A 25,025-nucleotide genomic window follows, 5' to 3' on the forward strand; every position below is an offset into this window, starting at 1 on the left:
ACAAATCACGCCATCGGGTTTATCACCAAGTACCACGGTCTGGTTAGTACTATAGGCACCGAGCCCGGCTGGGTGCTCCCGGCATCGCTTTTCCCTATAGCCCCTACGACTGCGAGCAATGAGCTTTGGATGGGAAAATAGCAGCAACTGCATTATGAGGAAAAGACGCTCGGATTAAAGAGAAAACAATTTATCTAAGTTGTCTCTATTTTAGAGACATATGCAGATGTATATCTCTGCTGGAATCCTTTGCTAAACTTGAGTCTAGCCAACTCAATCGCTTCCATATTATGTATTGTCGCTTTGAACACTCAAATTCCGTAGAGGGATATATTTCAAGTGACATTTGCTCCATCGGAGCTCAGTCAATCGATTACAATGCCATGACCTCAAATTGCACACCAGATGGCTGAAATAGCCACGAAACCAACAAAAAACACCGAAATGTAGTTTATGCTTTCAGCCATGGCCATGCTGTACGACGGCATACAAGACAGAGGATTATTGAACGTGGATCGCAATTGGAGCCGAAAATCATGGTCTAGACTGCCATCTGCAACCAAATGGTGGCGTTGATGTCAATCAACCAGATCTGATAGGAGCCCGCAAGGGTCGGGATGCCGACTGGGGCTGAAATGGCAGCAGTGAGACCAGCCACCGTACCAAAGCAGCGTACAGATCATCTCTGCTTCAGTATAGGTCCCTACTTTCACAGCGAAGCTTTCAGCATGATACGTCGAGGATCGGAGTTCCCGTCCGTCAGGTCAGTTACGGCATCGAGGAATAAGAGATGAGAGACCACATTTGACAGAGCTCATAACAATCAACCAGGCAACACTGTTGGGCCAGTCTGAGCTGTTGTACTCACTGCTGGGCGCTCTATCGGATGATGGGACTAACATGCAGGCGAACAGGACAGTAGCGGAGCTCATGCTGATTCCCGAGAGGGGCTTGTTGAGTGATGCTAGAATGCGTTTAAAGCAGTTAAAGTCGGAAATAACACTATTGGTCGATTAACATTCCGAGCAGCCCATGCTAAATATCAATTAACTCACTTTTCTGCTCAGAAGACTTTTGCCTTAACTCCGGCACTATGCCAGTAGCTTGCTTGATGGTGTTTACTCTTCAGCCCCGGCTTTCGAATCCTTCTCCAATGTCCCGGGTTCAACGGAGTTTAAGTAACGATGGGTTTAAGTCCGTCTCGATTCGATCGAGTTACGTGACTATCGTCAACGCATATAACAATTGCTAGAGGCCCCTCTCCAGTCACGGACTACAAACACAGTGAGTAACTAAATCGCTGACATCTCATTTCCTACGATAACCCTCATCCCTCCCACCATGGCCAAGCAAAGAATCTTCATGACCGGCGCCAGCGGATACATTGGCTCCGTGGTCGTCCAACTGGCCCTCGCCCGAGACTACGAAGTATACGGCATCTCGCGCACCGAAGCCACCGACGTCAAATTGACCGGCCTGGGCGTAGTACCCGTCCGCGGGGGCCTCGAATCGCTGGATGTTCTGCGCGAACAGAGTGCAAGAGCCGACATCGTCCTGCACCTGGCAGATGCCTTCGCGGGACTACAAACCGACTATGCCGAGGTTTTGCGCCTTGATGCCGTTGCCATCAGCGCCTTCGAAGCCGGGATGGAGGGCAGCGACAAGCCGCTCGTCACCACGTCCGGCACGCTAGTGGTAGAGGCCACCGGGGCCGAAACGACCGAGGTGTCGCCGCTGTGTGAGAAACCACTGAATGATCGTATCAAGTCGGAACAGAATGCTCTGAGGCTAAGCGAGAAGGGAATCAAGGTCTCTGCCATCCGACTGGCGCCGTTCGTCTACGGCCGAGGCGGCAGTGGCGTGCGATTGTTTACGCAGATGTTTGCGGGTGCCGGAGAGGTCGTGTATGTTGGTGAAGGCGCGGCCGTGACTTCGGCGGTGCATGTGGACGAGGCTGCCGAACTGTATCTTCTTGCAGCGGAGAAGGCACAGGCCGGGGAGGTCTTCAATGGCGTGTCGAACACCGTGACATTCCGCGAATTGACGGAGGCGATTGGGGAGACGGCCGGTCTACCTGTCCGTTCGGCGCCTGCAGACGAGGTGGCTGGGAAATGGGGCGAGTTTGTGATGAAGTTCCTGTCGACAGAGAATCAAGCATCGGGGGCCAAGGCGAAGAGGGTTCTGGGTTGGGAACCGAAGGCTGCGAGGATCGTGGACGATGTGAAACATGGATCGTATGCCCGCTCAGAGTCAAGATAGAGATAGAGAGAGAAATCCAAATAGAAATAGAGTGAATCCTGCCTGAGGCCTGTCTGGAATCATGTGATGGCGGGATCCCTAAACAGTCTTCCTGGTGACAACTTCAAGTTTCTTCCTTCTTCCTTCCCCGCGGACTCGACCCAGCCAGTCAACTTCCAGTCTTTCATCTCGGGACGCACTGCTAGCGGAAATTAGACGGCCTTGGCTGATCTGCTTCTCGGTGCGTCCACTCGTCCACCCAGAATTTTCCGTTTCCCCGCAATACAACCCGCAGGTCTCGTGGCGATTCTCTGTAGTCTGTTCATCTGACTTTTTTAGTCGTCTTCCTTAACCCTTTCTCCGTTAGCCTTGCAATCCTTTCACGGTCCGGACCATTTGGGCCATGTTCCTGGCCTCGCGAGCAGGGGAACCGGCATTGTGGGGGGCCTGTTAAAAAGACCTCCGGCGGCCCCGCTACGGCCATAAATTTCTATCGCTCTCCGTCCCACTTCCTACCAATCGCCGGGTGCGGAAACGTCGTGAGTTGTGACAACTCTCTTGGTTCCCCTCTTGTTCTCAATCTTCTCGTTGCTTTCGTTTCTACTTGGAGGGGGATTTGTTTTTTTCTTTTCCTTTTTTTCTTTTTTTCTTTCTTTCTTGTTCTTCATCCTTCCCTTCGGGGTCTGCAATTGCTTTCAGCATGGCTGCCTCCAAGGCTCAGGATGCCATTGCCTCCGTGGATCGCTCGTCAGACGATCATCGGGACTCGTCGTCCGTGGCCAAGATTGTAGAAAATGCAAAGGCAGCCACGGATAAGGAACAGAACATGACCCTGCTGCAGGGTATCAAGCTCTATCCCAAGGCCGTGGCTTGGAGTATCCTCATCTCCACCGTTATTGTGATGGAAGGGTACGACATCAGTCTGATCAACAATTTCTATGCTTTCCCGCAATTCAGCAAAAAGTACGGCGAGCAGCTGGCCAACGGAGACTACGAAGTTCCTGCAAGGGTATTTATCACCTTTTCTTTCTTCCTTCCTTCCCCTTTGGCGGCAATGCCGCCTCGGCGAGCGTGCAATGGTAGCTAACAGACTTTTAACAGTGGCAAGCAGGTTTGAGCAACGGTGCTTATGTCGGTGAAATTATCGGTCTTTTTATTAATGGCTGGGCTTCGGAACGTTTCGGATATCGTTATACCATCATCGCCTGCCTCATCTTGATCACTGCATGGACAGCCATTTTCTTTACGGCCCCGAACGTCCAGGCCTTGCTCGCCGCCGAAATCCTCGCCGGTATCCCCTGGGGCGTGTTTCAAACTCTGGCCGTCACTTATGCCTCCGAAGTTTGCCCCGTTGCGCTCCGAGGATACCTTACGACCTATGTTAACTTTTGCTGGGGCCTGGGTCAGCTGATTGGCGTCGGTGTGATTTCGTCCATGATCAACCGGGACGACGAATGGTCATATCGGATTCCTTACGGTCTTCAATGGATGTGGCCGCTTCCCCTCCTCATCGGTATCTTTTGCGCCCCGGAGTCGCCATGGTGGCTTGTTCGCAACGGCAAGACGCAGGAAGCAAAGAAGTCCCTATTACGATTAACCAGTGTGCGGGAGGACAACGACTTCGACGCGGACGAAACCGTCGCCATGATGGTCCACACTACGGCATTGGAAGCGAAGATCACGCGGGGTGCCAGTTACTTGGACTGTTTCAGGGGTACCGATTTACGGCGGACGGAAATCGTGTGTATGGTCTGGGCTATTCAGAACCTAAGCGGAAACTCTTTCTCCAACTACTCCACCTATTTCCTCAAACAGGCCGGACTGGACACGTCAAAAGCCTACGCCTTTGCCATGGGTCAATACGGTATCAACATGGCTGGCGTGTTTGGCGCGTGGTTCCTCATGACAGTGGGATGCGGCCGTCGGGCCCTCTATTTATACGGTCTATGCGGCCTCTGCGTCATGTTGATTGTCATGGGATTTCTCGGCTTGGTCCCTGATGAGCACCGAACACAGGCATCGCTTGCCACCGGGTCCATGATGGTTGTCTGGGCCTTGTTCTACCAGCTCACCGTCGGTACGGTTGCCTATTCCCTCGTGGCGGAGCTGTCCACCCGACGGCTTCAGATCAAGACAGTGGTCCTCGGACGCAACCTGTACAATATTGTCGCCATCATCTGTGGCGTGTTGACGCCGTACATGCTGAACCCCGGGGCATGGGATTGGGGCAACTACGCCGGTTTCTTCTGGGGAGGCCTCTGCTTCTGCTGCATCATTTATACTTATTTCCGAGTCCCCGAGCCGAAAGGTCGCTCTTTCGCCGAGCTGGACGTTCTCTTCGAACGGGGAATCAGTGCCCGCAAATTCGCCAGCACCCGGGTCGACGTCTTCGACGAAACCATCGAGGGCCGCGTGGTCGACGATTACCGGACCCAGAAGACAGTTCAGACGGACGCCGCTGGGTTGGAGAAGCAAGCTTGACGTCGGCGGGACATTTGATCTCCTTATATCTTTGTAATATTGACATGTATACTTACACACATACCTAATACTGTACATACTTTAATAATGAATACGATGGCCGCTTACGATGACAGAACGGATGACTTGCTCCTTGGCTGTGCGGAGTGTTTTGCACTCACGAATTCAATTGCTGATTGGCATTCGCTAATATATTCAATGATTTTCCTGGGACTGTAAACAACAAGCCATCTACTCATTCGACCACTCCGGCTTTTTCTTCTCGGCGAACGCAGTCATTCCTGTCCACCAGTCAGCAACGAATACCCCTTTTTAATACCGCAGAAAGGGGAAACTAAAAAACTCACCAATCTTCTGATCCTTGCTCCCGAAAAGTCCATGGAACAGCCTCCTTTCATACTCCACCCCCTCCCTCAACGACAGCTCCTGGCTCTTATTCACGACCTCCTTGCCAGCCAGCACGGCAACCCGACTATACCCCGCGATCGTCTCAGCCGTCTTGATGGCCTCCTCCAACAATTCATCCTTGCCCCCATCCACTACCTTCGCGGCGACTCCCCACTCACCGGCCTCCTTGCCGCTGAAGTTCTTGCCGGTGAGGATCAGCTCCATCGCCTTGCTCTTACCCACGGCGCGCGTCAGGCGCTGCGATCCCCCGGCGCCGGGGATTACGCCGAGCTTGATCTCGGGCTGGCCGAAGGTGGCACCGCTGGTGCAGTAGATGATGTCGCACATGAGGGCCAGTTCGCAGCCGCCGCCTAGCGCGTAGCCCGAGACGGCGGCGATGACGGGTTTGCGGATGGCGTTGGCGAGGTGCGACCAGGGGGCGATGAAGTTGTTGGTGTAGGCGGAGGCGAAGGTCAGGGGGGCCATTTCTTTGATGTCGGCGCCGGCTGTAGGTGAAGAAGGGTGTTGGTTAGCATTGCTGATCTTGGTCTTGTGGATGGGTGGAACTCAGAAGGGAGAGGGAGGAGGAGCAGCAGTGAGAAGGGAAGGGGTTTCAATGGGAATTATACCGGCGAAGGCCTTCTCGCTGCCCGTGATGATAATGGCCCCGATGTCCTTGTCCTCATCGTATTTAGTTAGGGCGTCGTTGATCTCTTTGAAGAGAGGGCTGGATAATGCATTGAGGGCCTTGGGTCGGTTTAATGTGACTGGTCAAGAGTGTCATGGTTAATATGGATTGAACCTTGGAATTGAATTGATTGTCTTGTCTGGTGGTACTCACTCAAACCAACACCCGCCTTGGGGCTCGATGTGAGGATGTGCTCGTAGGCCGGGGCCGCGGAGGAGTAGGGTCTCACGCGTGCCAGATAGGACGTCAAGGGAACGGCGGTTCGAGAGGAGACGAGACGGGAGCACTGTCGAGCGAACATGACGAGAGATAGGGTCTGGGGTATTAGAATATTAGAACAATTGTTAAGAATGCGTATGGGAGGAGAAGATGAAAGTCCGGGGAAGGGGGAGGACGCAGCGAGGTATACCAAGCAAAGCGGATGATGACATGATCCCCGCAAAATGCCGAAGCGAGCCGTTCCCCCGAGGCAAGGCGCGCACGTGAACGGATGCGGGCTGACGGCTTAGTCAGTTCTCCAGGAACGGGTTAGCGCGGACGCATCAGCCTCCTCTGTGGCTTAGCACCGAAAACGGACTAGCGCCAGCAGTGGACACTTTTCCAGCGGTTGTTGTCGTCCGCCCAACGCCCTCTTCTCTCATTCTGTACTCTCTCTCTTATCGCCGAGTTGATTGTGCGCTGCTGAGTGTAAGAACGATCTCGACGAGTTTCCTTTCTCTCCTTTTTTCCCCTCTTCGTCTTCTCCCTGTTAAATCCCGTTGTGCTCTTTCTCCGACGCCATGGACGTTCCTGAGCCCGAGCAGTCTCCGTTCACGGCCGTCACGGCGCAGACTTCGAAACTTGCCAGAGTGAGTCAATCGCGGGTCTAGTAGGGTCCAGACATGGCACCGGCTTTTCTGGGGTCATTGCGAAGGTGGCGGTCGATGCTAATGGCTTCCAGCAATACCAAACCTACCTCGATGCCTCGACGCCTTTCACGGTCTATCGCTGGATCGGCACGGCGGTCCTGCTCGTCATTTTCTTTTTGAGAATTGTCCTGGCCCAGGGCTGGTATATCGGTATGCGCCCAGCATGAATAAACTCCACGACCGCATTAGAAACCTCCAGTCGGGGAATTTGAAGAGTTAGTCGGGGGGAGACATCATCGCGCAGCCAGCTAACACGTACTTCCTCGCCACAGTCGCATACACCCTAGGCATCTACCTGCTCAACCTCTTCCTGCTTTTCCTACAACCCAAGTTCGACCCGTCGCTCACGCAAGACGAGGGCCTGGAGGACGGTGACGCCGCCGCCAGCCTGCCCACGAAGCAAGACGACGAGTTCCGGCCTTTCATCCGCCGCCTTCCCGAGTTCAAGTTCTGGCACTCGGCCACCCGCGCCATCGCCATTGGTTTTCTGTGCTCGTGGTTCAGCGTCTTTGACATCCCCGTCTTCTGGCCCGTTCTGGTGGTCTACTGGATCATCCTGTTTGTCCTGACGAGTGCGTATCCTCCACCCATTCTTCCAAATCTATCAAGAACGGGCGGTCCAATCTGTTCCGCTGTGTATACATCTTGAATTTGGCTTGCTGACTTGATCGCTTGGATACAGTGCGACGCCAGATCCAGCACATGATCAAGTACCGTTACGTGCCTTTCTCCTTCGGAAAGACGCGGTACGGCCGTTCATAAATGGATCTCGATTTCCTCCTATGACGACTTTCCCCCTATTATCCTCCTTTTCACATTGCCCTCTGGGTATTTCGATTCAGGGGCCCTTTAAAAACTTCGATCAATGTTTCTTACTACTCTTTTTATCGCTTCCGATCTACTCAGGTTTCATTTTCGACGGACTGTCCCCTCTCTTATTCCATGATTGAGTCTGTCCGCCAAAGGGAACCCGTGTAACGAGCGTGGCAAACTAAACAAAAGGAGGAGTGGCATGCATAATCTAATATCTTTCTCTTATTTGATGACCGTTCGTGTGACCTGACTTCATGAGCTGAAATACTATTGATACACTTGTACAGAGCCCTTTATCATGAGTCTGATGGTTTTTCCCCTATTACTTCTACTTCATGTTTCCATTTTTTTTTATGTGGGCGATGCCCGGTCATGTACGTGGTTCAGAGTTGTATTGGTAGTCTTTCTCCCCCCATTACTTCCTTCGTCTTTAGTGCTAGCTGAAATAGACTTGCTGTTGTATGATTCTATGCTTTGGTTCTTGTGTCTTTTTGGAGGTGATAATTGAGGTTTGATGAGATACTGGTGCGAATGATAGTTGGTGCGCTGAAATCATAGTTCTATTAAATGTATAAACAAAGATCCTGCCTTTTGTCTGCCAGGGGAAGGGGGGAAGGTAATATGAACACGCCAAACACTATAAAAGGAAGCCTAATTCCAACAGGACGATATATATGTACTGTTCAACGGGGCAAGGGGAGAAAAGAAAAGACGCAGAGAAACAAAGATAGCGAAATCCGTTTTGAACCACATCGTATCGTCTCGTCTCGTCTCATATCTCCAGATGTTCCACGCTATTCGACCGCTTCCCCGTACTATCGCCCAGCGATAGCACGGACATCGATCGATCCGGCAGGGATGGCCGTTCCAGTTCCTTCGTCTTGGTGCAGATCCAAGTAGAGGCGTACATGTTGACTCTGTTTCATCCCGTTAGTGTTATGGTCTAGAGGCACTGGAGCTGGAGAGAAGGGCGCAATATAAACGTACCGGTCAATACATGTTCCTGGGAATCGAGCACCGACTCGTCGAGCCGTGAAGCCATTCTCTTCGAAGTTCCGGATATACCAGGGTTCGATGCTCGCAGAGCGGAGAAGAATGCGGCCGTTGAGTTTCAAGGCGTGGTTGAGTTTCTGGGCTTGGATGGAAGCGTCGCTGCCGGAGGGGTCGAACCAGTCCATTGAGTCCATGATCTGTGGAGGTAGGAAGTTAGGATGGAGTTCCTATATGTTCGCAGATTGGGGCTGGGTTAAGCGGAACAACTCACAACGGCAATAGTGAGGCTTCGCGGGGTGATGCGCTTGATCACTTCGTTGATCTCGTCGGTGTGGATGCGGAGTCCGTCAAATGCCCCTGGTGAGGACAATCTCACATGTGCTTTGGGTGACAGATAGGCAGGATGGCATCTACATAGCTGTCAGAGAGATGATGCGATGGGTCGATTAGTGATCGGGGGTTCTCACCTTCGAGAGAACTGGCCTCGTAGACACAAGAAATAAAAGTAATTGTCGGAGCTAATCAGAGTGTCCTTGACCACCGGGTCGAGTGTGTCGACGACGTATTCCCAAATAGACTGGCCGCTGATGTCCTTGGCTTGCTTCATATCCGCATTCAAGCCGTTTCGCTTGAAGAAGTCATCGATGATCATGTTACGTTGGTTGCGAGGCACGCCCGCGGCCTTCCATGCGAACCACTCCGTTCCGACGACCGCCCAGTGAAGAGGCTTGCTCATCAGGACCGATCGGATCCGAGGCCAGATCTGGCGCTGTTCGGCGAGGGTTTGGGCATCGCATAACTGGCGCACCTGGCTCTCGAGGCCGAATACCTTGAATAGATAACGGACCATTTTGATTGCATGCCGGGATCCACCGGTCTCGTAAAGACCCTTTCCAGATGTCGATGTAAAGACGTGCGTGTGCTCCAACCAATATTGGAACGCCTGACTAGACAGGTGCGGACTTAGACGAGAGATGAGAAGTTGGCGGAATTCAGGGTGCTTTCCTTCTCCGAAGATCTTCCAAACATCGCGATGGCCGAGAGCAATGAAACTAGCCACTTTGAGTTCGAGGAGATGGTTTTGGTTTGGGTTCAGGTCCACTGCGTGTACTCGTCGTGGGCTCTTCTGCAGGTAATCCAGAATGTTGTCACCAGCGCTGGTAATAGCCAGGATCACATCATCGCGTTGAATATCCAGAAGGCGGTGGTCAACCCGAGGATCCTCCCAGTTGAAGGCGTAGATATATTCGTTCTGAAACTGGGTGTGTTTCGGAAGCAGGTCGTTGTAAAAGATGCGGTAATGATGGTTTTGGTAAAAGGACGAAGGCAGAGGCAGGTTCGAGCCAAGGTTGACGACTGCTGACTCGTATGCCTTGGACCGAACCTCTTGTGCGCTGGCTTCCGCAGCCTTCTCCATCTCCTTTTGGTGGTTGGCAGGCGACAAGTAGGGCGACTCGGTGAAAGAAGCATCGAGCTTCTCGATGGTATCTTTACCTGTCTGGCTGGACGTAATGTCTTTCTGACACCCGAGAAATATATAATAGGGGATACCTCCGAGAAGGTAGTTTCTCTCGCTGGCAGAAACGACTGTCCCAAACCGATACTCCAAGTAGTCCCGACGAGCGGCCTCAAGACTCACCCGGTCTGCATCAAACCAGGCACGCCAGAAGACCCGACCAAGCCAATTGACATGGCGATTGAAAGCGCCACCGATGTAGTTACGTGACGAGACGTCGACGATACTCTGAACTGTGCAGATAGTCAGTTGTCAACCATGCCCTCATGCCCACGATGGGTAACACCTACCATAGAAATCACAAACACCGAGTAGGCCGGATGGTTTTAGCAAGTCCGTCAATGAATCGACCACACTGTAGTAATCTATATTATGTTAATATTTCGCCTTCATGAAAGATTAGGGAGAACTGCTGACCTGGGATCATGGATAGACTGTAACTCATGGTAATCACGTCCGCACCCGTGTCGGCAGTAGTAGTCTTTTCCCGGGGGTCGACATCTTCGACCCCTGGCAAGCGAAACGACCGTGCATCCTGGCATACCACGCTGACATTCTTCCATCCTAAACGCCGGAACCGTTCTCGGGCGACTTCGCAGAGAGATGGAGAGAGATCCACCAGATATACATGGGAGAAGAAGGTATGGACGGGCAGAAACGCGGACATTGCCTCGATGTTGTATCTAGATATACAGTTAGAGGAATTCATTCAATGCACGTTTGATCCGGGCAATGCTCACCCAGTTCCTCCACCAATCTGAAAAATCAGCAAGAGCATCCTAAACAATGGCAAAGAGCACGACTCAGACACTCACATCAACCCAGACGGCTTTTCCGTTCTTTAGCTGCTTGTTGTCCGCTTTGAATCTCAGCTGCGCCGCCACGAGACCCAGCATGTCTTCTCGGCCGCGCAGAAGGCGTTTGCGAGTGGCATCGTACACTCCAGCCTAGAGTTTGTGAGTTCCCACTTGACAAACGTCCCCCAGCCAGAGTCTCATACCTGGGTCTTGTAGAAACTCTCCAAGGCACCCTGCTGACCCTCCCCGCTCTCCTGATGAGGCTTGAGAAAATTTGCGTAGACGAATTTCACGTAGGGGAAGATACCGCTGTTGTAGTCGATCTTGCCCCGGCGGGAGGAAAGGAAGAGAACGACGGCGACGAGCGCGACGACCAGTACGGCCGTGCCTGCGATGTACACATGATGCCAACCCATGCGACTCACCAGCTCGGCCAGTGGACTACTACCCTCGGGGGTGTCCATAGCGAAAGAGAAAGGATCACAAAAGGCCGTAAATGCGGCGAATGACGATGCAATTGGAAGTCGAGAAGAACTTGACGGACAGGAATCAGGGTCGCGAAAGGGAACGGTCCCTTCTTGACTATAAAGCCGGCCCCCCACCACCACCACCCCAGTATTCAAGCACGAGCATGAATATCTTCACTCGTCCCCACCATTGACCACTCTACAGAGGGCACAAAGGCGATAATCTTCAAACATGAGGCCCCATACTGCCTAGCCAATGGGCAGAAGGGGTTAGCGAAGAACCTTGGGACGATGCCTCCATTGCGAGGAACCGTAGCTGACACCCTATCAGCGACACACATGTCCAGACGGTGGCGGAGGAGCGGAGGGTAGGAAAGAGAAAGGAAGGACGAGAGACGGAGATGGACGAGACGGACAAGTGAGAGCGTCGCCTGGCCACATGTGACCGCCCTCTATACTTGGGGCCGCCCGCCAATCAGCGGCCCTGCATTCGGCACACCCCCGGAAGATCTTTGGAATTCACGCATAGAATTATGGATCCATTTGGGGATCAACGAGGGTTCCATTCGAGGTTTTTGCAATAATATGGATAAATGGGCAACTACAACGGATTCCCTTTCCCCAAACGGCATCGACCTGCATGGGGGTCATCCTTGGTTCGATGCGTGATGCGTCCTAGCCCTAACTCCCAGGTAGCATGAGGTACTCTAGGGGATCTTCACCACCGCTCGACCCTCAATCTCAGAGCGCCCCAGGCGCTGCAATACCTCGTCGATTTTGTCGAATTCGAAACATTCAATATGCGCGGTCACGTCCCCGGCTACAGCCATTTCCATCAATTCGTCCATTTCTTTCGCTGTACCCGCGGAGTTTCCAATGATCGTCAGACCTGCCATGAAAACAGTTTAGTCATTTTCTAATTTACAGATGTATGCCTTGATGCGCCTACCCTTGACAATCATATCAAATGGCGTTGCAGGGAGTCGGAATGGCACGCTGGGTATACCGACGCAGACAAGAACCCCCAGACGACGAAGCAGCCGCATACTCTGGATATAGGCCGGTTCGCTGTTTGCGGTACAAATGACAGCATGGGCACCCAAGCCCGAGGTGAGCTTCTTCACCTCCGCCTCGATATCGTCCACTTTGTAGTCCAGAAAGCTCGCTGCCCCTAACGAAAGACAGAGTTGCTTCTTTTTCTCTCCGCTGCAGAATGGAGTCAGCGTTTGATGAGCTATCGCTAGTGCTGACTGTACCTGTCCACTGCAATCACTTTGAGTCCTTTCTTGGCGGCAATCTGGATTCCCCTGTAGGTTCTTAGCTCGCATCCAACGTTGTCAGCGAGCCAACACTTACATATGCCCTAGGCCTCCTCCAGCTCCGGGAAGAACGAGCCAGTCACCCGGGCGAGTTTTGGTCTTCATGATTGATGAGTACATGGCAATACCCGCTATAATTCAGAGCATCGAGGAGTCAAAACGGTAACCATAAAGGTAAAGCTGGCCACTTACCGCATAGAAGCGGAGCAGCCACATCTGGTTCCAGCTGGGAGGGAATCTTTGTCACATGAACTGCCGGACTAACGAGATATTCTGGTTATTGGTGAGTACGTGTAGAATTCTGAAAGGACTGAGAGAGTCTATACGCTGGAAAGTGCCGGGCACATTCTATGGTGTGTTAGCACGGTTATTGACCTCGACGTAGGTAGTATGGTGAGAACGATCTGAATAGAACATACAGCCCCGGCATTCTTCTGATACGGACATGCCGTATTGTTGATGGCGCAAATCTCGCAGTTCAAACAAGAGCTGTAAAGCCATCTGATGCCTATCCATCAATCTACTGGGACAATTCAATAGCAGGACCGAGTGAAAGACCGACCTGATGCCAACTCTCTTACCAATCCAGTCCTGTTTGTTGAGACCGGACCCAACTGCGACGATTTCGATGCATCAGATCGATTGACTATCAAGTAGGAAAGATGAATGTCTCACCTTCGACCACTTTCCCCACCCCCTCATGCCCCGCCACGTCGGTCAACATTGGCGTTTCCCCGCGAACGCTGTGCACATCCGAGTGACACAATCCCGAGTATTCCAACTTGACAAGCAGTTCTCCTTCTGCGGGCGAAGGTACGGGGTGGTCATGTCTGATTTGTAGGCTTGCACTTGCCGTTGCACCGGCCGGAGGAAGCACCGCGGCTGTCTGGGTGGAGGGAATGGCCATGGTGGAAAATGGTGAATGCGGAGATAGAACGAGGTAAGGACCCAGAATCAAAGGTAGATAATAGACATGGACATAGATTGAGGGGAAGGTTTTATAGTCGAGTAGATGTGGGGGTTAAGAGTTCCTAGTCGCCTCTACCCCGACTGTATCAGACCAATCGATAGGCAGACGGTGATAACAGCGCAACGCGCCGATTTCCGTGACGCAATCAATCGCTGCTATCGGCGATACGAAGAGAAGATTGTGGTTTGTTCTTTATCAGAAGGAGAATACAGTATCTAATCCAAAGGACAAACCGCGAAGTTCACCATCATTCAATCAATTAGGATATTATGCTAAGTCTTCAAAACTTCCGGTCAAAAAGAGGTATACAATATAAACGACATGAAACCCTGTCTTCCAAAACAGAGCCTTGAAAGAGAAAAAAATAAATAAAAGAGATATAATGAAAGCAAGGCATCCCAAGCGGGTAGACCCCAGCATGTCCGAATCCGTCATAACAGAGGTGAAGAATATGTCGAGTAAAATCTATCGCACCACACAATGACGCCAGCGCTTATGCGTTTTCCGATTGAAGAGTTTGCTGCGGTAAAACCAGGGTTAGTGGCTGGATGAATCTCCAAGCGAGGCACGCAGAGTACTTACCACCAACCAGTCCATTCCCTCGTTCAGGCCTTTCCCGTCGATAGCAGAGCAAGCCACGATACTCCAGTTCCTGTCGCGCAGCTCTCCCAGCTTCAACGCCTCCGAGATCTCTCCAGCACCCTTGGCACCCGGCTGATCTTGCTTGTTGGCAAAGACCAACAGAGCCGCGTCGCGAAGCTCCTCTTCGTTCAACATGGCTGCAAGTTCGTCTGCCGCCGTACCTAGTCGTTCAATATCCGTAGAGTCGATTACGAAGACGACGGCGGCGGTGTTGGCATAGTAGCATCGCCAGTAGGGACGGATGGACGTTTGGCCTCCCAGATCCTAAAATAGAAACAGTGATCAGCAACGAGTATTCCCCCTTCCACACCGAGCCCAAAGATGCCCACGGATATGTCCATACCCAAACATTGAAATTCAGATTTCTATACGTCACCGACTCGACGTTGAAACCAATCGTGGGTATCGTAGTGACGACTTCGCCGATCTAGCAGAAAAAAGAAAAGGTCCTTGATCAGTATACTATCACAACCATAGAGCGATGAGACAAGGAAAGAGGGGTTTCTGTGGTTACCTTCAGTCGGTAAAGAAGCGTCGTTTTTCCAGCGTTATCCTATATACAAGGCAGTTGGATTAGTCCCGAATTCCGCAACCAGGCAAACATTTTGTGGATGATCATAGAAGACGAACCAAACCAAGAATCAGAATGCGGATTTCCTTCTTGGACCAGAAAAAGGACCAGAGACGCGATAATGAGCCGCCCATGATTGTGTTTGAAACAAAGAAAGGGAAACAGGAGGGGAGAGAAGGTCAGTAGTGGGCGACGGAAGGAGGCGATGACGATGACGGAGGTGCGATTTCAGGCAAACAGAGAGCGGTGAAGGGCCGTTTGACTGCGGAGGAACAGGAACAGAGATAGAGGCGAACAACTTGGACTTGGAGGGTTCTTGAATGGAAAATCATCCATCGCTCGAGACGACACGAGAGAAAGCAGAGCAGAGCAAGAGCTGACTAAATCCCCTGGTGGCAACCATTGGCCCGCAGTGCCGATCAGTCTGGCCCAAGCTTGACCGTCCGAGTTGACGGGGAATTGATTGATCCTCACTAGTCGAGTCGGTGATTGATGAGGCTTTTCGCTTTGCGACCTCTTCCTTCCCTGCTCCTCTTTCCTTGCGGCCCTCCTGTCCCTCCACTCCTTCCACCGGATTGTCATCTTGCACTCTCAGTACCCGATCTGAAGTCGTACCGCTCCACTCCTTGCGACTCTCTTTTGCCTCCCTAGGCCGCTACGCAGGGCCCGTTCAATCCCATTCCTGGCCGTCGCTGCCCATCATGGTTGGCAAAAAGTCTGGAAAGGCTCTCCTCCGGGATGAAGGTATGTTGGTCGTCTATTCAGGTTTCTGCGACCGTCGTGTTGTCAATGATTTAACTCCGGGTTGCATATAGGCCTCGAAAGGACGGATAACAATATGGAACTGTCGAACTGGCCGCAGATTCCCCCGATCAACCAAAAGAACTATTATACGTATGTGACAGGACTGGTTCTCGTCTTCGGTCGGCCATTGTTGATGGGTATCTACTCTTGAAATCATCCTCCGCTAACACAATCACTTCTCCTGCCTACAGAGACTATCTCAAGCGCGATGATCAATATCTGGCTTTCAGACTCCAAAATGAAGAGACGCGAAATCGAATGGCCAAAAATGCCAAAGACCGGGACCGTGCCCTTGCCATGGCAAAAGCGAACGATCTAGGTCTGCCCGAGACGGAAGCGGATGTGGATGGCGATGCGAACATGGAAGACTCGGACGAGTCTAGCTCCGAAGCGATTGGCTCGAAGGTGATTGTGATACACGTCGGCAGTCAGAATTTGCGAATTGGCCTCTCCAGCGACGCTTTGCCGAAAACCGTCCCTATGGTGATTGCGCGGAAAGCCGCCACGAGTGAATCGGAAGATCGGGATGAGCCTTATCCCAAACGGCTGAAGCTAGATGATGGTTCTGAAATGGAGCCAGAGAAAATGTTTGGCCCGGAGGTTTGTCGCCTAGCACTGAGAGTACTCTGTGCGCCATCTCAAAGACCCAATCGCTGACGTGGTTCTTGGATACAGTTTGCTTCGCAGTACACTACAATGTCCGCAGAGCTCAAGGCGCATATGCGCCAGAACAAGCGCCGAACTCTTCCGAACTCTAAAGAAATGGTGATCAACTACAATCGAAGAACGGTCCCGGAGACCATCTCGGAACACAACGATCCCTCGCGCATTGAGTGGACGGAGATCCCCGATCCGGCGCCGGAATACATCGCGGGCCAAGACGCCTTGAGGATACCGGATGCCTCCAAGCCTCGCTACAAGCTGTGCTGGCCGATGAGATACGGGTGGTGCAACGAGAGAGACTACGAAAGCAAACGACTCATGTTCCTGGACATCTCGTTAATACTGGAGGAGGCCATCAAAACCCAACTTGGCCTCACGAGTAAGAAGGAATGGCCCCAGTACTCGTGTGTATTTGTCATTCCGGACCTATACGAGAAGTCATACGTGTCTCAGGCGCTGGAGATGCTTATGAGAGAGTTCGCGTTTGCGCGCACATGTTTCATCCAAGAGAGTCTGGCAGCTACCTTCGGTGGCGGGTTCACGTCTGCCTGCGTGGTCGATATCGGTGCTCAGAAGACCTCGATCTGTTGCGTAGAAGAAGGCATGTGCATTGAAAACTCCCGGGTGAATCTGAAATACGGCGGATCCGATGTCACCGAGACGTTCGTCAAGATGATGCTCTACGATCATTTCCCCTACGCCGAAATCAATCTATGGCGCCGATATGATTTCCTCCTAGCGGAGGAGCTGAAAAAGAACATCTGCACCATGAATGAGGCCAGTGTCTCCGTGCAGGTCTATGATTTCCATCTTCGCGTATCCGGTCAAGACACCAGCAAATACACGTTCAAGGCATATGATGAGGTGCATCTGGCCCCGATGGGCTTCTTCCAACCGACTATCTTCGACAATACTCTGAAGCTCAAGGGACGAAGAAATTTGATTTCCCGCTCGGTAGACATCTACGATGGTCAACCGAACGATCCGACATCTGCAGCTCAGTCCGAAATCCTGGCCGCCCTTGCTCCTCCATCGCCCAGCCAGATCAACGGCGAGAGTCAGCAGAACCCTCTGGATGTGCAATCTACGCCAAGCCGCTCGCAACAACTCAATGCCCTCAGTCGTGTACAGGAACTAGACGCCACTCCTCGATCCTCCGTGGCCGGCTCCCCCGTCCCCGAGGCTGTCGGCACGCCTCAAGCTGGAGGAACTGGCACCCCCGGTGCCGGCGGGCAAACCCAGAACGTGTCGCACCCGCGAGCGCCGGCGGTTGAAGAACGCGACGACATTCTCCCCGTCTATCCGCTTGACAATGCGATTCTCACTTCTATCGCCCATGCGGCTCGGTCGGATGAACGTAAAATGCGCGACTTCCTCGGTGGCATCATGGTCGTGGGAGGAGGCAGTCAAATCAACGGCTTTCATTCATTCCTGGAGGAGCGGCTTCAGGCTCTTCGGCCAGGGTTTGCCAAAGAGATCATGATTGGGTCTCCGCCACGAGACCTTGACCCGCAAGTAGTTGTTTGGAAAGGTGCCAGTATCTTTGGCAAACTGAGCGGCACGAATGACAGTTGGATCGGGCAGCTGGAGTACGATCGGCTGGGCCATAGGTTGATGGCCTATAAATGCATGTGGGCCTACTGAAACAGGGCTAGTGCACTTCCTTCTGGTTTGTGGCCACTTCTTTGCCCCTTTGTTCTTTATATGATAATACTTGACGTTATGAGATCCCTTATTGAAACGCATTGTACTCCTAGATGAATGATTGGCCAATTTGGAACTTGTGAAATGTACTAGACACCTCCATCTCAATTAGTAGAAACATTTTTGTAGGATAGCTGGCCCAGGCAGCGATGCCTTCAAGGTGAATGCCTACTCTGTAGAATAACAGGGCAATTCCGGCTCATTCACTGTGCCGTGCAAGTATAAACCCGGCAGCATCACCCAGATCACGTTCTTGTGGATCATCACCTGATAGTGCTAAGCTCTAAGTTCCAGGCGGTGAGGTTGTGCAGAATGAGCCCGCAAACCCCAAGTTTGTCTTCCAATCGTTTCCCAGATGCTGTTCTTCAACATCTTTCTAACTTTCTTTCTTGCTTTTCTTAAGGACTCGCACCGGTCGTTTCCATATTCCCGGACTCGACCGGATCTCTTATACCTGATTTTGAAATACTTCCTTTGTTCCTTACCAGTCCATGTAAGTTCTACGAGCAATCATCGCAACGCGACGTCAAGAGCTATCGCTAACATCGATCTGCTTCGCTAATAGTGAACACTCCGCCGGCGACTGATCCTCCTAAGCTCGATCGATTCGGAACCCTTGCGACCAGAATGTCGAAATCTAAGGATAGTGGCTCCTCCGGGGGTTTTCACCAGGAGTACATCGCCTCAACGCGCTATCGCAATGATCTACCTCCTCCGGACATGCCCCCCAAGTTTCTGGATATTCCTCATGAGGGCTTAGACCGATTCCTCACCCCGGGATTCGCTTCCAGTCTGGCGAGACGCGAGGAGCCAAACATTGATGTGGACGCGGAGGGTGGTATGCCGATTGATCTCGTCGGTATCCCGGGGCTTCATCTGGGCGATGAAAGTGGTACGTAGCTCCGCGTTGACAGTGATTTCGTGAAGAGTTTGTGCTGATACAAATCCAATTCAATAGCTATCATGGCCCCGGAAAACCCCGACCCAATTGACCCCGCCGACCTACCTCTTCTGATGACTCTGGACCAGCTGAGAAACCCGGCGCCCAAGAACACAAATGTCAGCTTTCTCCGTCGCACGCAATACATCTCCGCAGGAATTCGTGCCCCTGAGGGGCCCAAGGTCACACCTATCAGATCGAAGTCTCGTCAAGACGAGAAGACGAAAATGTCCCAAGATGATCCCATTTACGTCAAGAAGTACATCCAGAAGGGTTTCGACATTGCATACCCGGATAGTAAGCATTCTGGAGAGGATACGCCAAGCAGAATCAAGGGTCACAACCCGACAAAACTTGAGCACGATGCATGGGCTCATCCAGTACATCCCGATAACCCCAAGCTGAAGCCTGTTGGGTTCTTCCCGCTGCTTCCCGACCTAGCAGGGTTCCCCGATCCCGGAGGTTTCGTTCAATTTAAATTTGACAAGGCGCCCGTTCAAGACATTTCTGGAAAGCGAGATAAGCGAATGGATGCAGCTGTTCTGCTGCCGTCTGCGCCCGAGGAGCGCGTTTGCCAGGAACACACAACGAAAGCAACTCTGCACAAGACAAACCCCAATCTATACCCCGATCCCGGCCCTGTTCCTTGGGATTACGACCTTTTCCTCCCTGGGAAGGAAAACGCTAAAAACGTCCTTGCAAGCTTGCGCATGACCAACCCTGAGCGGGACAACGAAGGTCTCTACGCTCACGAGGGCGCCGACAACACCAGATTCCACCGGTTTGATCGGGTGCGTACCTACGCTACCAGCGCCCAGACCCTTGGCAATGACCAGAAGCAAAGAGATGTCGCCTTGACTATCTTCGACCCGTCGAATGCCAATGAAGAGCAGCAGGGCAAGCAGAAGGCGGCCTATTATTACCCCATCCTTGGAAAGACACGTCTCAAGCCGGAGCGAGCCCGTACTATTGCGCAGGCCGGTCTGGCCCCTACGCGCCCGAAGACCAAAGAGGACCAGGTTGATCAAATTCAAGTGGTCGTTCGCGATCCAGACGAGGCGGAGGTGTACAAGCGAGCATTACACAGGGCCGCTATCGATCCCAAGTTCGCGAAAACCATGCCGCCGGCACCGGAGGGCGCAGATGAACCACAGTCGCCCCAGGAATATGCCGAGGCAGAAGATCGCGAGCCCAGTGTTGATCGGCAATCAATAGATCAGGATGCACCCGGTGAGGCAGACAGGATGAGTGACGACGAGTGAATGCATTGGCCTCTGAATTTTAGCTCTCTTCCGTGACAATGATTTTGGATTCTTACGATCATCAACTTGTATACTTCCGACTTTATAATCATCATAATCTGCACATCTTCATACCGTCTCTTGTGACAATGCTGGGAGATACTGGAACCCAGTTCCTCTCACCTATCTTTCTTTGCCCGGTGCGGTTTCCTGGGCATATGCTGCATGCAGTTGGGATTGGGCCAGTCCGCCTAAGTCGAGACTGCTAGCAACACAGCAGGCGTTGAGTGGCATGAATTAAAATGGAGTTCGATCTAGCGAGACTTTCTGGTTGGGTTTTTTTGTTGTCTTTTCTTTCTTTTTTCTTCTTTTCTCCTTCTCTTGTATGCAATACCTATTAGGCAATTGGCCGTGTTGGCGGTAGTCTAAGAATAGACCAGCCCTTGAACTAACGACACTTGGACAATGCAAATTTGTAAACAAAAGAACAGTGGGCCACTGGGCCATATGACAGTGAGCATTATCTATCGACGTAATTGACGCCAGCAACAGTAGCAATCCTCTCTTCCTCGAGGGTCATGAAGATGCCCTACTACACCGCCCGTAGTACCAACTCCATTCTGCCGAAGAAATTGCCGACCGCCCGCCGCATGCGTTGACGCAAGAAACAAACCGGCGGACGGTCTTCGACGACTCGGATCCATCCTCGTGCGGCATCCCTGTGAGGATTGACTAGTCGATATACTTGGGGATGTTTGTGGCGCAAATATCAATTGCTCAGAAGTAATTGACTCTTTAACTCCTGTGGGTAAGTTGCGCCTGCGTTCACTTTGTCTTGCTTCTTCGCGACGTCGTCATCGGACATCAGTTACCCTAGGTCCTTTACCGAGAGCAGCCGATTGTCGGACAACATCTGGGGTCGATAGAGCGTCTACTCAGCAATCGATGGGTGCATGTTTCATGCTTGGGGCGTCTTCTCGGTCTTCATCACGACATGACTGCCAATTGAAGTTTAACGCGGGTACAATTGAGCCAAATAGCTAACGACGACCCATAGGGCCAATTGCGGAAAGAATCGCCGTATGTTCCATTGATTGACATCCGTTGAAAACGAACCCACCTACACCAGAAACCATGGTCGCAAACTCAGTCGCGCTGGCCTGGAGGGCCGCAGGTCCCCGAGCCCGCTCATTGCCGTCTTTCCGCTGCGCGCAGCGTCCGTCGATCTTCCGCAACCACGCCGTTGCTCCTCGGCACGGAGCCATTAGATTTGCCTCTGAAACGACGACCACCAAGGCCGCCGATGCCGCCTCCGCCACTACCGAGGCTGCCGCGGAGACGGTGAAGGAGGCGCCCAAGAAAGCCGGCCGTGGAGCTCGGAGGATCGTGCTCGGCACGTCTGTGGCTCTGGCGCTTTTGGTCGGCTATGTGTATGGCACGGATACGAGAGCCAGCGTGCACCGGTACGGCGTGGTTCCGTTGATCCGACTCCTATACCCTGATGCGGAGGATGCGCATCATCTCGGCGTGGATACTTTGAAGACGCTGTACCAGTATGGACTGCACCCTCGGGAACGCGGGAACCCGGATGGAGACGGTGCTTTGACGACTGAGGTTGGTCCTATCTCTACTATCCTGGCTTTTGTCTGAGGGGGGGGAATGAGGCCGGCTAATGATCTCTCATTCAGGTCTTCGGATACACGCTCGCCAACCCAATCGGTATCTCCGGCGGACTGGACAAACACGCCGAAGTCCCCGATCCGCTGTTCGAGATCGGACCTGCCATCGTCGAAGTTGGTGGTACCACGCCACTGCCGCAGGATGGCAACCCTCGCCCACGCGTGTTCCGTCTGCCATCGCAGAAAGCTATGATTAACCGGTACGGGCTCAACTCCAAGGGAGCCGACCACATGGCCGCCATCCTGGAGCAGCGGGTGCGTGACTTCGCTTACGCCCAGGGCTTCGGGCTCCATGAGCAGGCCGTGGAGCGGGTCTTGAACGGCGAGGCCAGCGTTCCCCCCGGTAGTCTTGTCCCTGGCAAGCTGTTGGCCGTACAGGTGGCCAAGAACAAGGCCACGCCGGACTCGGACATCGAAGCCGTCAAGCGCGACTACGTCTACTGCGTCGACCGCCTGGCCAAGTACGCCGATATCCTGGTGGTCAACGTGTCGAGCCCCAACACCCCCGGTCTACGTGACCTCCAAGCCACCGCACCTCTGACGGCGATCCTGAAGGCCGTCGTGGGCGCCGCCAAGGGCGTCGACCGCGCAACCAAGCCCTTTGTCATGGTCAAGGTCAGCCCTGATGAGGACGCCGACGAGCAAGTCTCGGGCATCTGCGAGGCCGTCTGGGGATCCGGTGTCGACGGGGTCATCGTGGGTAACACGACCAACCGTCGTCCGGAGCCCTTGCCTCAGGGCTTCACCCTGCCCCAGAAGGAGCAGACCACACTCCAGGAGACGGGCGGATACTCAGGTCCGCAGCTCTTCGACCGCACGGTGGCCCTCGTCGCGCGGTACCGCGCCCTGCTAGACGAGACGCCCGTGACGCCGGACCTGGCCGGAGAAGCGCAGGCCGAGACCGCGCGCGTGGTCCACGCCGAGCCCGACGCCGAGAACGTGCCCCCCGTGGACCCGCCCAGCGTGGCGGCGCAGTTCCCTCGCAAGGTTCTCTTCGCGTCTGGAGGCATCACGACCGGCGCCCAGGCCCAGGCGGCTCTGAACGCGGGTGCCTCGGTGGCCATGATGTATACCGGTGTCGTGTATGGCGGCGTGGGCACCGTGACTCGCGTCAAGCAGGAGATGCGCGAGGAGAGACAGCTGAAGAAGGATTAGACAGCTGTCTGTATGTATCACCGGACCAATTTGGGACAAAAGCAAAAAGAAAAGATAAAGGGTTATCTGTAAATAACGTTTCCAATGATATTCTATCACACGTCAAGTTACTGTCTACACCTACGGAAGTATATCAAATGCATGACAGTCCTACAGGTATTGGTTGACTATACCCTAATTGGTCAAGCCGATGCCAATTCTCACCATTCCAAAACAAGACAACATCATCGACATGATAAGGGTTGGAAAGGAAAGCCATCTGTGTAGGTGGCGGTGACTAGTCCGCAGGGCTTGCAGATTCGAATCTAGCTAAATGCTAAATGAAGCCTCGAAACGCCTCATGAAATCATCATGCATAGTCGTCAGTGATAGTTTGATGCATTATAAACCAAAGATCCCGAAAATCAGTCATTGATAGACCATTACAGAGCCCGTGTCCGCGACAGGGTCTGGGTGTTCGTATCCCTTGCGTCTTGTCATTCGCTCCTCATGTGTTGTTTGACAGCCCGCATACATGTCAATACTGCAGGCTGTCTGTGCATTAGCATGACAGCAGCGACATGAACACTACAGGTAGGGTTCAAAGAGTCTCCTCGACCTCTCGCACCACCTTCCGCACACCCTCGACCTCGTGCGCGAATCGACCCAAAAACATGCCGTCAACGGCCTTTCCCAGACCTCCCGGACCCCATAGTCCAGGCCCCGCACTGCCGCCGTACAGAATGCGCACCTCACCCTTGCGGCTGCCAATGACCGTCTTGATGCCCTGCACCACGGCGGCGATGTGGTCGACTCCGGCGGGGACGGGCTTCCCAATGGCCCAGACGGGCTCGTAGGCGAAGATGACGGGAGCTTCGGGCGGGATGGCGGCCAAAACGGCGCGCACCTGGACCTCGCACTCCCTTACGGCCAGACCAACCGCCTCCGACGCCACGGCGCCCGGGGCCGTGATCTCACCAATGCAGACGAGGGGCACCATGGCGTGCGCACAGGCCGCGGCGGCCTTACGAGCAGTCTGCTCGTCCGTCTCGCCGAAGATGGAGCGACGTTCGGCGTGGCCCAGCTCCACGATGGAGACACCCATGCTGTTCAGCGCTTGCGGGGACACTTCGCCCGTATAGGCGCCCAGAGGCTCCCAGAAGCAGTCTTGGGCGCCAAGCAAGAAGGGAGGGGGCAGCGAGGCGGAGGATGCGGGGGTGGTCGAAGAGGATTCGTAGTTCTTGATAATTTCATTGCAGGGGTAGATGGTCAGAAAGTCGGGAATTAGGGCGAGGAGCAGCTTGGATCGGTTCTGGGGTCGGACGATATCGTTCTCGGGGGCCAGCAGGGCGCGGAGATACTCGAGGGTGCGGGACGGGGTGAAATACATCTTCAGTGAGATGATGAGTAAGTTCTTGGGTAGAACGGGGTAGGATTGCTGGGACGCCATGGTTGCCGATTTGATTGGATCAGGCCAATGCCCGTTCTTCTTTTCTCACGGTGTGTGTTTCTGGATTGGTTTGGATATGGAGGAGAGTGAGACGATAGCAATTGTAACCTCGGGACAGGAACCAGAACCAGTGTACGGCGCGGTAGCGTACACAGTTAGGCAGTTATGGCGGGGGAGACTGCCCGTACACCGTACTCCAAACCACTAGACCGACTCGGTCGAGATTATGAGACGGTGTAACTACAGCCAAGAGCTGACGGACTGGTCGCAACGCTAGTACTGCGACCCTCCACTTTCAGACGACGGACACGAGGAAAGACTCGGTCGAGATTTTGGACGGGGAAGGTGGAGAGAAGAAAAGGACCAGAAGGCAGATCGGCCCACGCGAAATGCATCCCCAGAGCATGATGTCAGTGATTGGATGGAATAAGTGGAGCGACGGTCAGAAAACCTGGAGAAAACTAGTGGACGTCTCCATGACATGCGATTGACGGAGTCCAGAATGGCCAAGCGATGAAAGAGGGGTTCCTCGAGGTGGCATTGACAGTTGAAGCGGAAGAAAGAGGAGGGCGAGGAAGAGACAAGGAAGAGAAAGCAAAGACAGATCGAATTGAGCAACT

General features: G+C 53.2%; 12 protein-coding genes across 13 annotated transcripts; 6 read left to right on the forward strand and 6 right to left on the reverse strand.

Moving 5' to 3' along the window:
• Positions 1–1,341: 1,341 nt before the first annotated feature.
• LDX57_002326 (uncharacterized protein) lies at positions 1,342–2,259 on the forward strand (the record flags this gene model as incomplete). Its single annotated transcript, XM_046083974.1, has 1 exon — positions 1,342–2,259. The coding sequence occupies one exon, from the start codon at positions 1,342–1,344 to the stop codon at positions 2,257–2,259; it is 918 nt and encodes a 305-aa protein (XP_045939937.1).
• Positions 2,260–2,938: 679 nt separating this feature from the next.
• Positions 2,939–4,719, forward strand: LDX57_002327 (putative MFS alpha-glucoside transporter; the record flags this gene model as incomplete). Its single annotated transcript, XM_046083975.1, has 2 exons — positions 2,939–3,247; positions 3,340–4,719. 2 exons carry the CDS (start codon positions 2,939–2,941, stop codon positions 4,717–4,719), a joined length of 1,689 nt encoding a protein of 562 aa, XP_045939938.1.
• Positions 4,720–4,950: 231 nt separating this feature from the next.
• echA (enoyl-CoA hydratase echA) lies at positions 4,951–6,095 on the reverse strand (the record flags this gene model as incomplete). The annotated part of the gene is made up of 4 exons (XM_046083976.1): positions 4,951–5,000; positions 5,067–5,612; positions 5,736–5,873; positions 5,948–6,095. 4 exons carry the CDS (start codon positions 6,093–6,095, stop codon positions 4,951–4,953), a joined length of 882 nt encoding a protein of 293 aa, XP_045939939.1.
• A 478-nt stretch (positions 6,096–6,573) lies between these two features.
• LDX57_002329 (Rer1 family protein) lies at positions 6,574–7,464 on the forward strand (the record flags this gene model as incomplete). The annotated part of the gene is made up of 4 exons (XM_046083977.1): positions 6,574–6,642; positions 6,735–6,852; positions 6,975–7,274; positions 7,385–7,464. The coding sequence occupies 4 exons, from the start codon at positions 6,574–6,576 to the stop codon at positions 7,462–7,464; spliced, it is 567 nt and encodes a 188-aa protein (XP_045939940.1).
• Positions 7,465–8,287: 823 nt separating this feature from the next.
• LDX57_002330 (class I SAM-dependent methyltransferase) lies at positions 8,288–10,691 on the reverse strand (the record flags this gene model as incomplete). Its single annotated transcript, XM_046083978.1, has 6 exons — positions 8,288–8,432; positions 8,503–8,705; positions 8,780–8,918; positions 8,976–10,257; positions 10,315–10,389; positions 10,442–10,691. 6 exons carry the CDS (start codon positions 10,689–10,691, stop codon positions 8,288–8,290), a joined length of 2,094 nt encoding a protein of 697 aa, XP_045939941.1.
• A 327-nt stretch (positions 10,692–11,018) lies between these two features.
• LDX57_002331 (uncharacterized protein) lies at positions 11,019–11,285 on the reverse strand (the record flags this gene model as incomplete). The annotated part of the gene is made up of 1 exon (XM_046083979.1): positions 11,019–11,285. One exon carries the CDS (start codon positions 11,283–11,285, stop codon positions 11,019–11,021), a length of 267 nt encoding a protein of 88 aa, XP_045939942.1.
• Positions 11,286–11,995: 710 nt separating this feature from the next.
• Positions 11,996–13,514, reverse strand: LDX57_002332 (zinc-dependent alcohol dehydrogenase; the record flags this gene model as incomplete). The annotated part of the gene is made up of 9 exons (XM_046083980.1): positions 11,996–12,177; positions 12,238–12,494; positions 12,545–12,595; positions 12,645–12,738; positions 12,800–12,880; positions 12,934–12,955; positions 13,027–13,108; positions 13,170–13,221; positions 13,283–13,514. The coding sequence occupies 9 exons, from the start codon at positions 13,512–13,514 to the stop codon at positions 11,996–11,998; spliced, it is 1,053 nt and encodes a 350-aa protein (XP_045939943.1).
• A 556-nt stretch (positions 13,515–14,070) lies between these two features.
• Positions 14,071–14,924, reverse strand: ARL1 (ADP-ribosylation factor family protein; the record flags this gene model as incomplete). The annotated part of the gene is made up of 5 exons (XM_046083981.1): positions 14,071–14,097; positions 14,160–14,483; positions 14,563–14,646; positions 14,734–14,772; positions 14,850–14,924. The coding sequence occupies 5 exons, from the start codon at positions 14,922–14,924 to the stop codon at positions 14,071–14,073; spliced, it is 549 nt and encodes a 182-aa protein (XP_045939944.1).
• Positions 14,925–15,172: 248 nt separating this feature from the next.
• Positions 15,173–18,049, forward strand: ARP8. 2 transcript variants are annotated; one of them, XM_046083982.1, is made up of 4 exons: positions 15,173–15,534; positions 15,606–15,684; positions 15,786–16,194; positions 16,270–18,049. In XM_046083982.1, exons 1-4 carry the CDS (start codon positions 15,492–15,494, stop codon positions 17,899–17,901), a joined length of 2,163 nt encoding a protein of 720 aa, XP_045939945.1. In that variant the 5' UTR covers positions 15,173–15,491; the 3' UTR covers positions 17,902–18,049. The 2 variants fall into 2 exon arrangements, with proteins under 2 accessions (XP_045939945.1, XP_045939946.1); XM_046083983.1 differs by having other exon boundaries at positions 15,173–15,684.
• A 539-nt stretch (positions 18,050–18,588) lies between these two features.
• Positions 18,589–20,163, forward strand: LDX57_002335 (uncharacterized protein; the record flags this gene model as incomplete). The annotated part of the gene is made up of 2 exons (XM_046083984.1): positions 18,589–18,853; positions 18,920–20,163. 2 exons carry the CDS (start codon positions 18,589–18,591, stop codon positions 20,161–20,163), a joined length of 1,509 nt encoding a protein of 502 aa, XP_045939947.1.
• A 1,113-nt stretch (positions 20,164–21,276) lies between these two features.
• Positions 21,277–22,976, forward strand: URA9 (dihydroorotate dehydrogenase 2; the record flags this gene model as incomplete). The annotated part of the gene is made up of 2 exons (XM_046083985.1): positions 21,277–21,756; positions 21,831–22,976. The coding sequence occupies 2 exons, from the start codon at positions 21,277–21,279 to the stop codon at positions 22,974–22,976; spliced, it is 1,626 nt and encodes a 541-aa protein (XP_045939948.1).
• Positions 22,977–23,556: 580 nt separating this feature from the next.
• Positions 23,557–24,405, reverse strand: LDX57_002337 (triose-phosphate isomerase; the record flags this gene model as incomplete). The annotated part of the gene is made up of 1 exon (XM_046083986.1): positions 23,557–24,405. The coding sequence occupies one exon, from the start codon at positions 24,403–24,405 to the stop codon at positions 23,557–23,559; it is 849 nt and encodes a 282-aa protein (XP_045939949.1).
• Between the last annotated feature and the right edge of the window lie 620 nt (positions 24,406–25,025).

Source organism: Aspergillus melleus, assembly GCF_016097325.1.
Source record: "Aspergillus melleus strain CBS 546.65 chromosome Unknown contig1, whole genome shotgun sequence".
Taxonomy (NCBI): Eukaryota; Fungi; Ascomycota; class Eurotiomycetes; order Eurotiales; family Aspergillaceae; genus Aspergillus; species Aspergillus melleus.

What these genes read in the sequence shown, in the direction of transcription:
- ARP8 (XM_046083982.1), top strand. Translation starts at nt 15,492, where the DNA reads ATGGTTGGCAAAAAGTCTGGAAAGGCTCTCCTCCGGGATGAAG. An exon ending in GGCTCTCCTCCGGGATGAAG is followed by an intron (nt 15,535 to 15,605) that starts GTATGTTGGTCG and finishes GGTTGCATATAG; the next exon opens with GCCTCGAAAGGACGGATAAC. An exon ending in AACCAAAAGAACTATTATAC is followed by an intron (nt 15,685 to 15,785) that starts GTATGTGACAGG and finishes TCCTGCCTACAG; the next exon opens with AGACTATCTCAAGCGCGATG.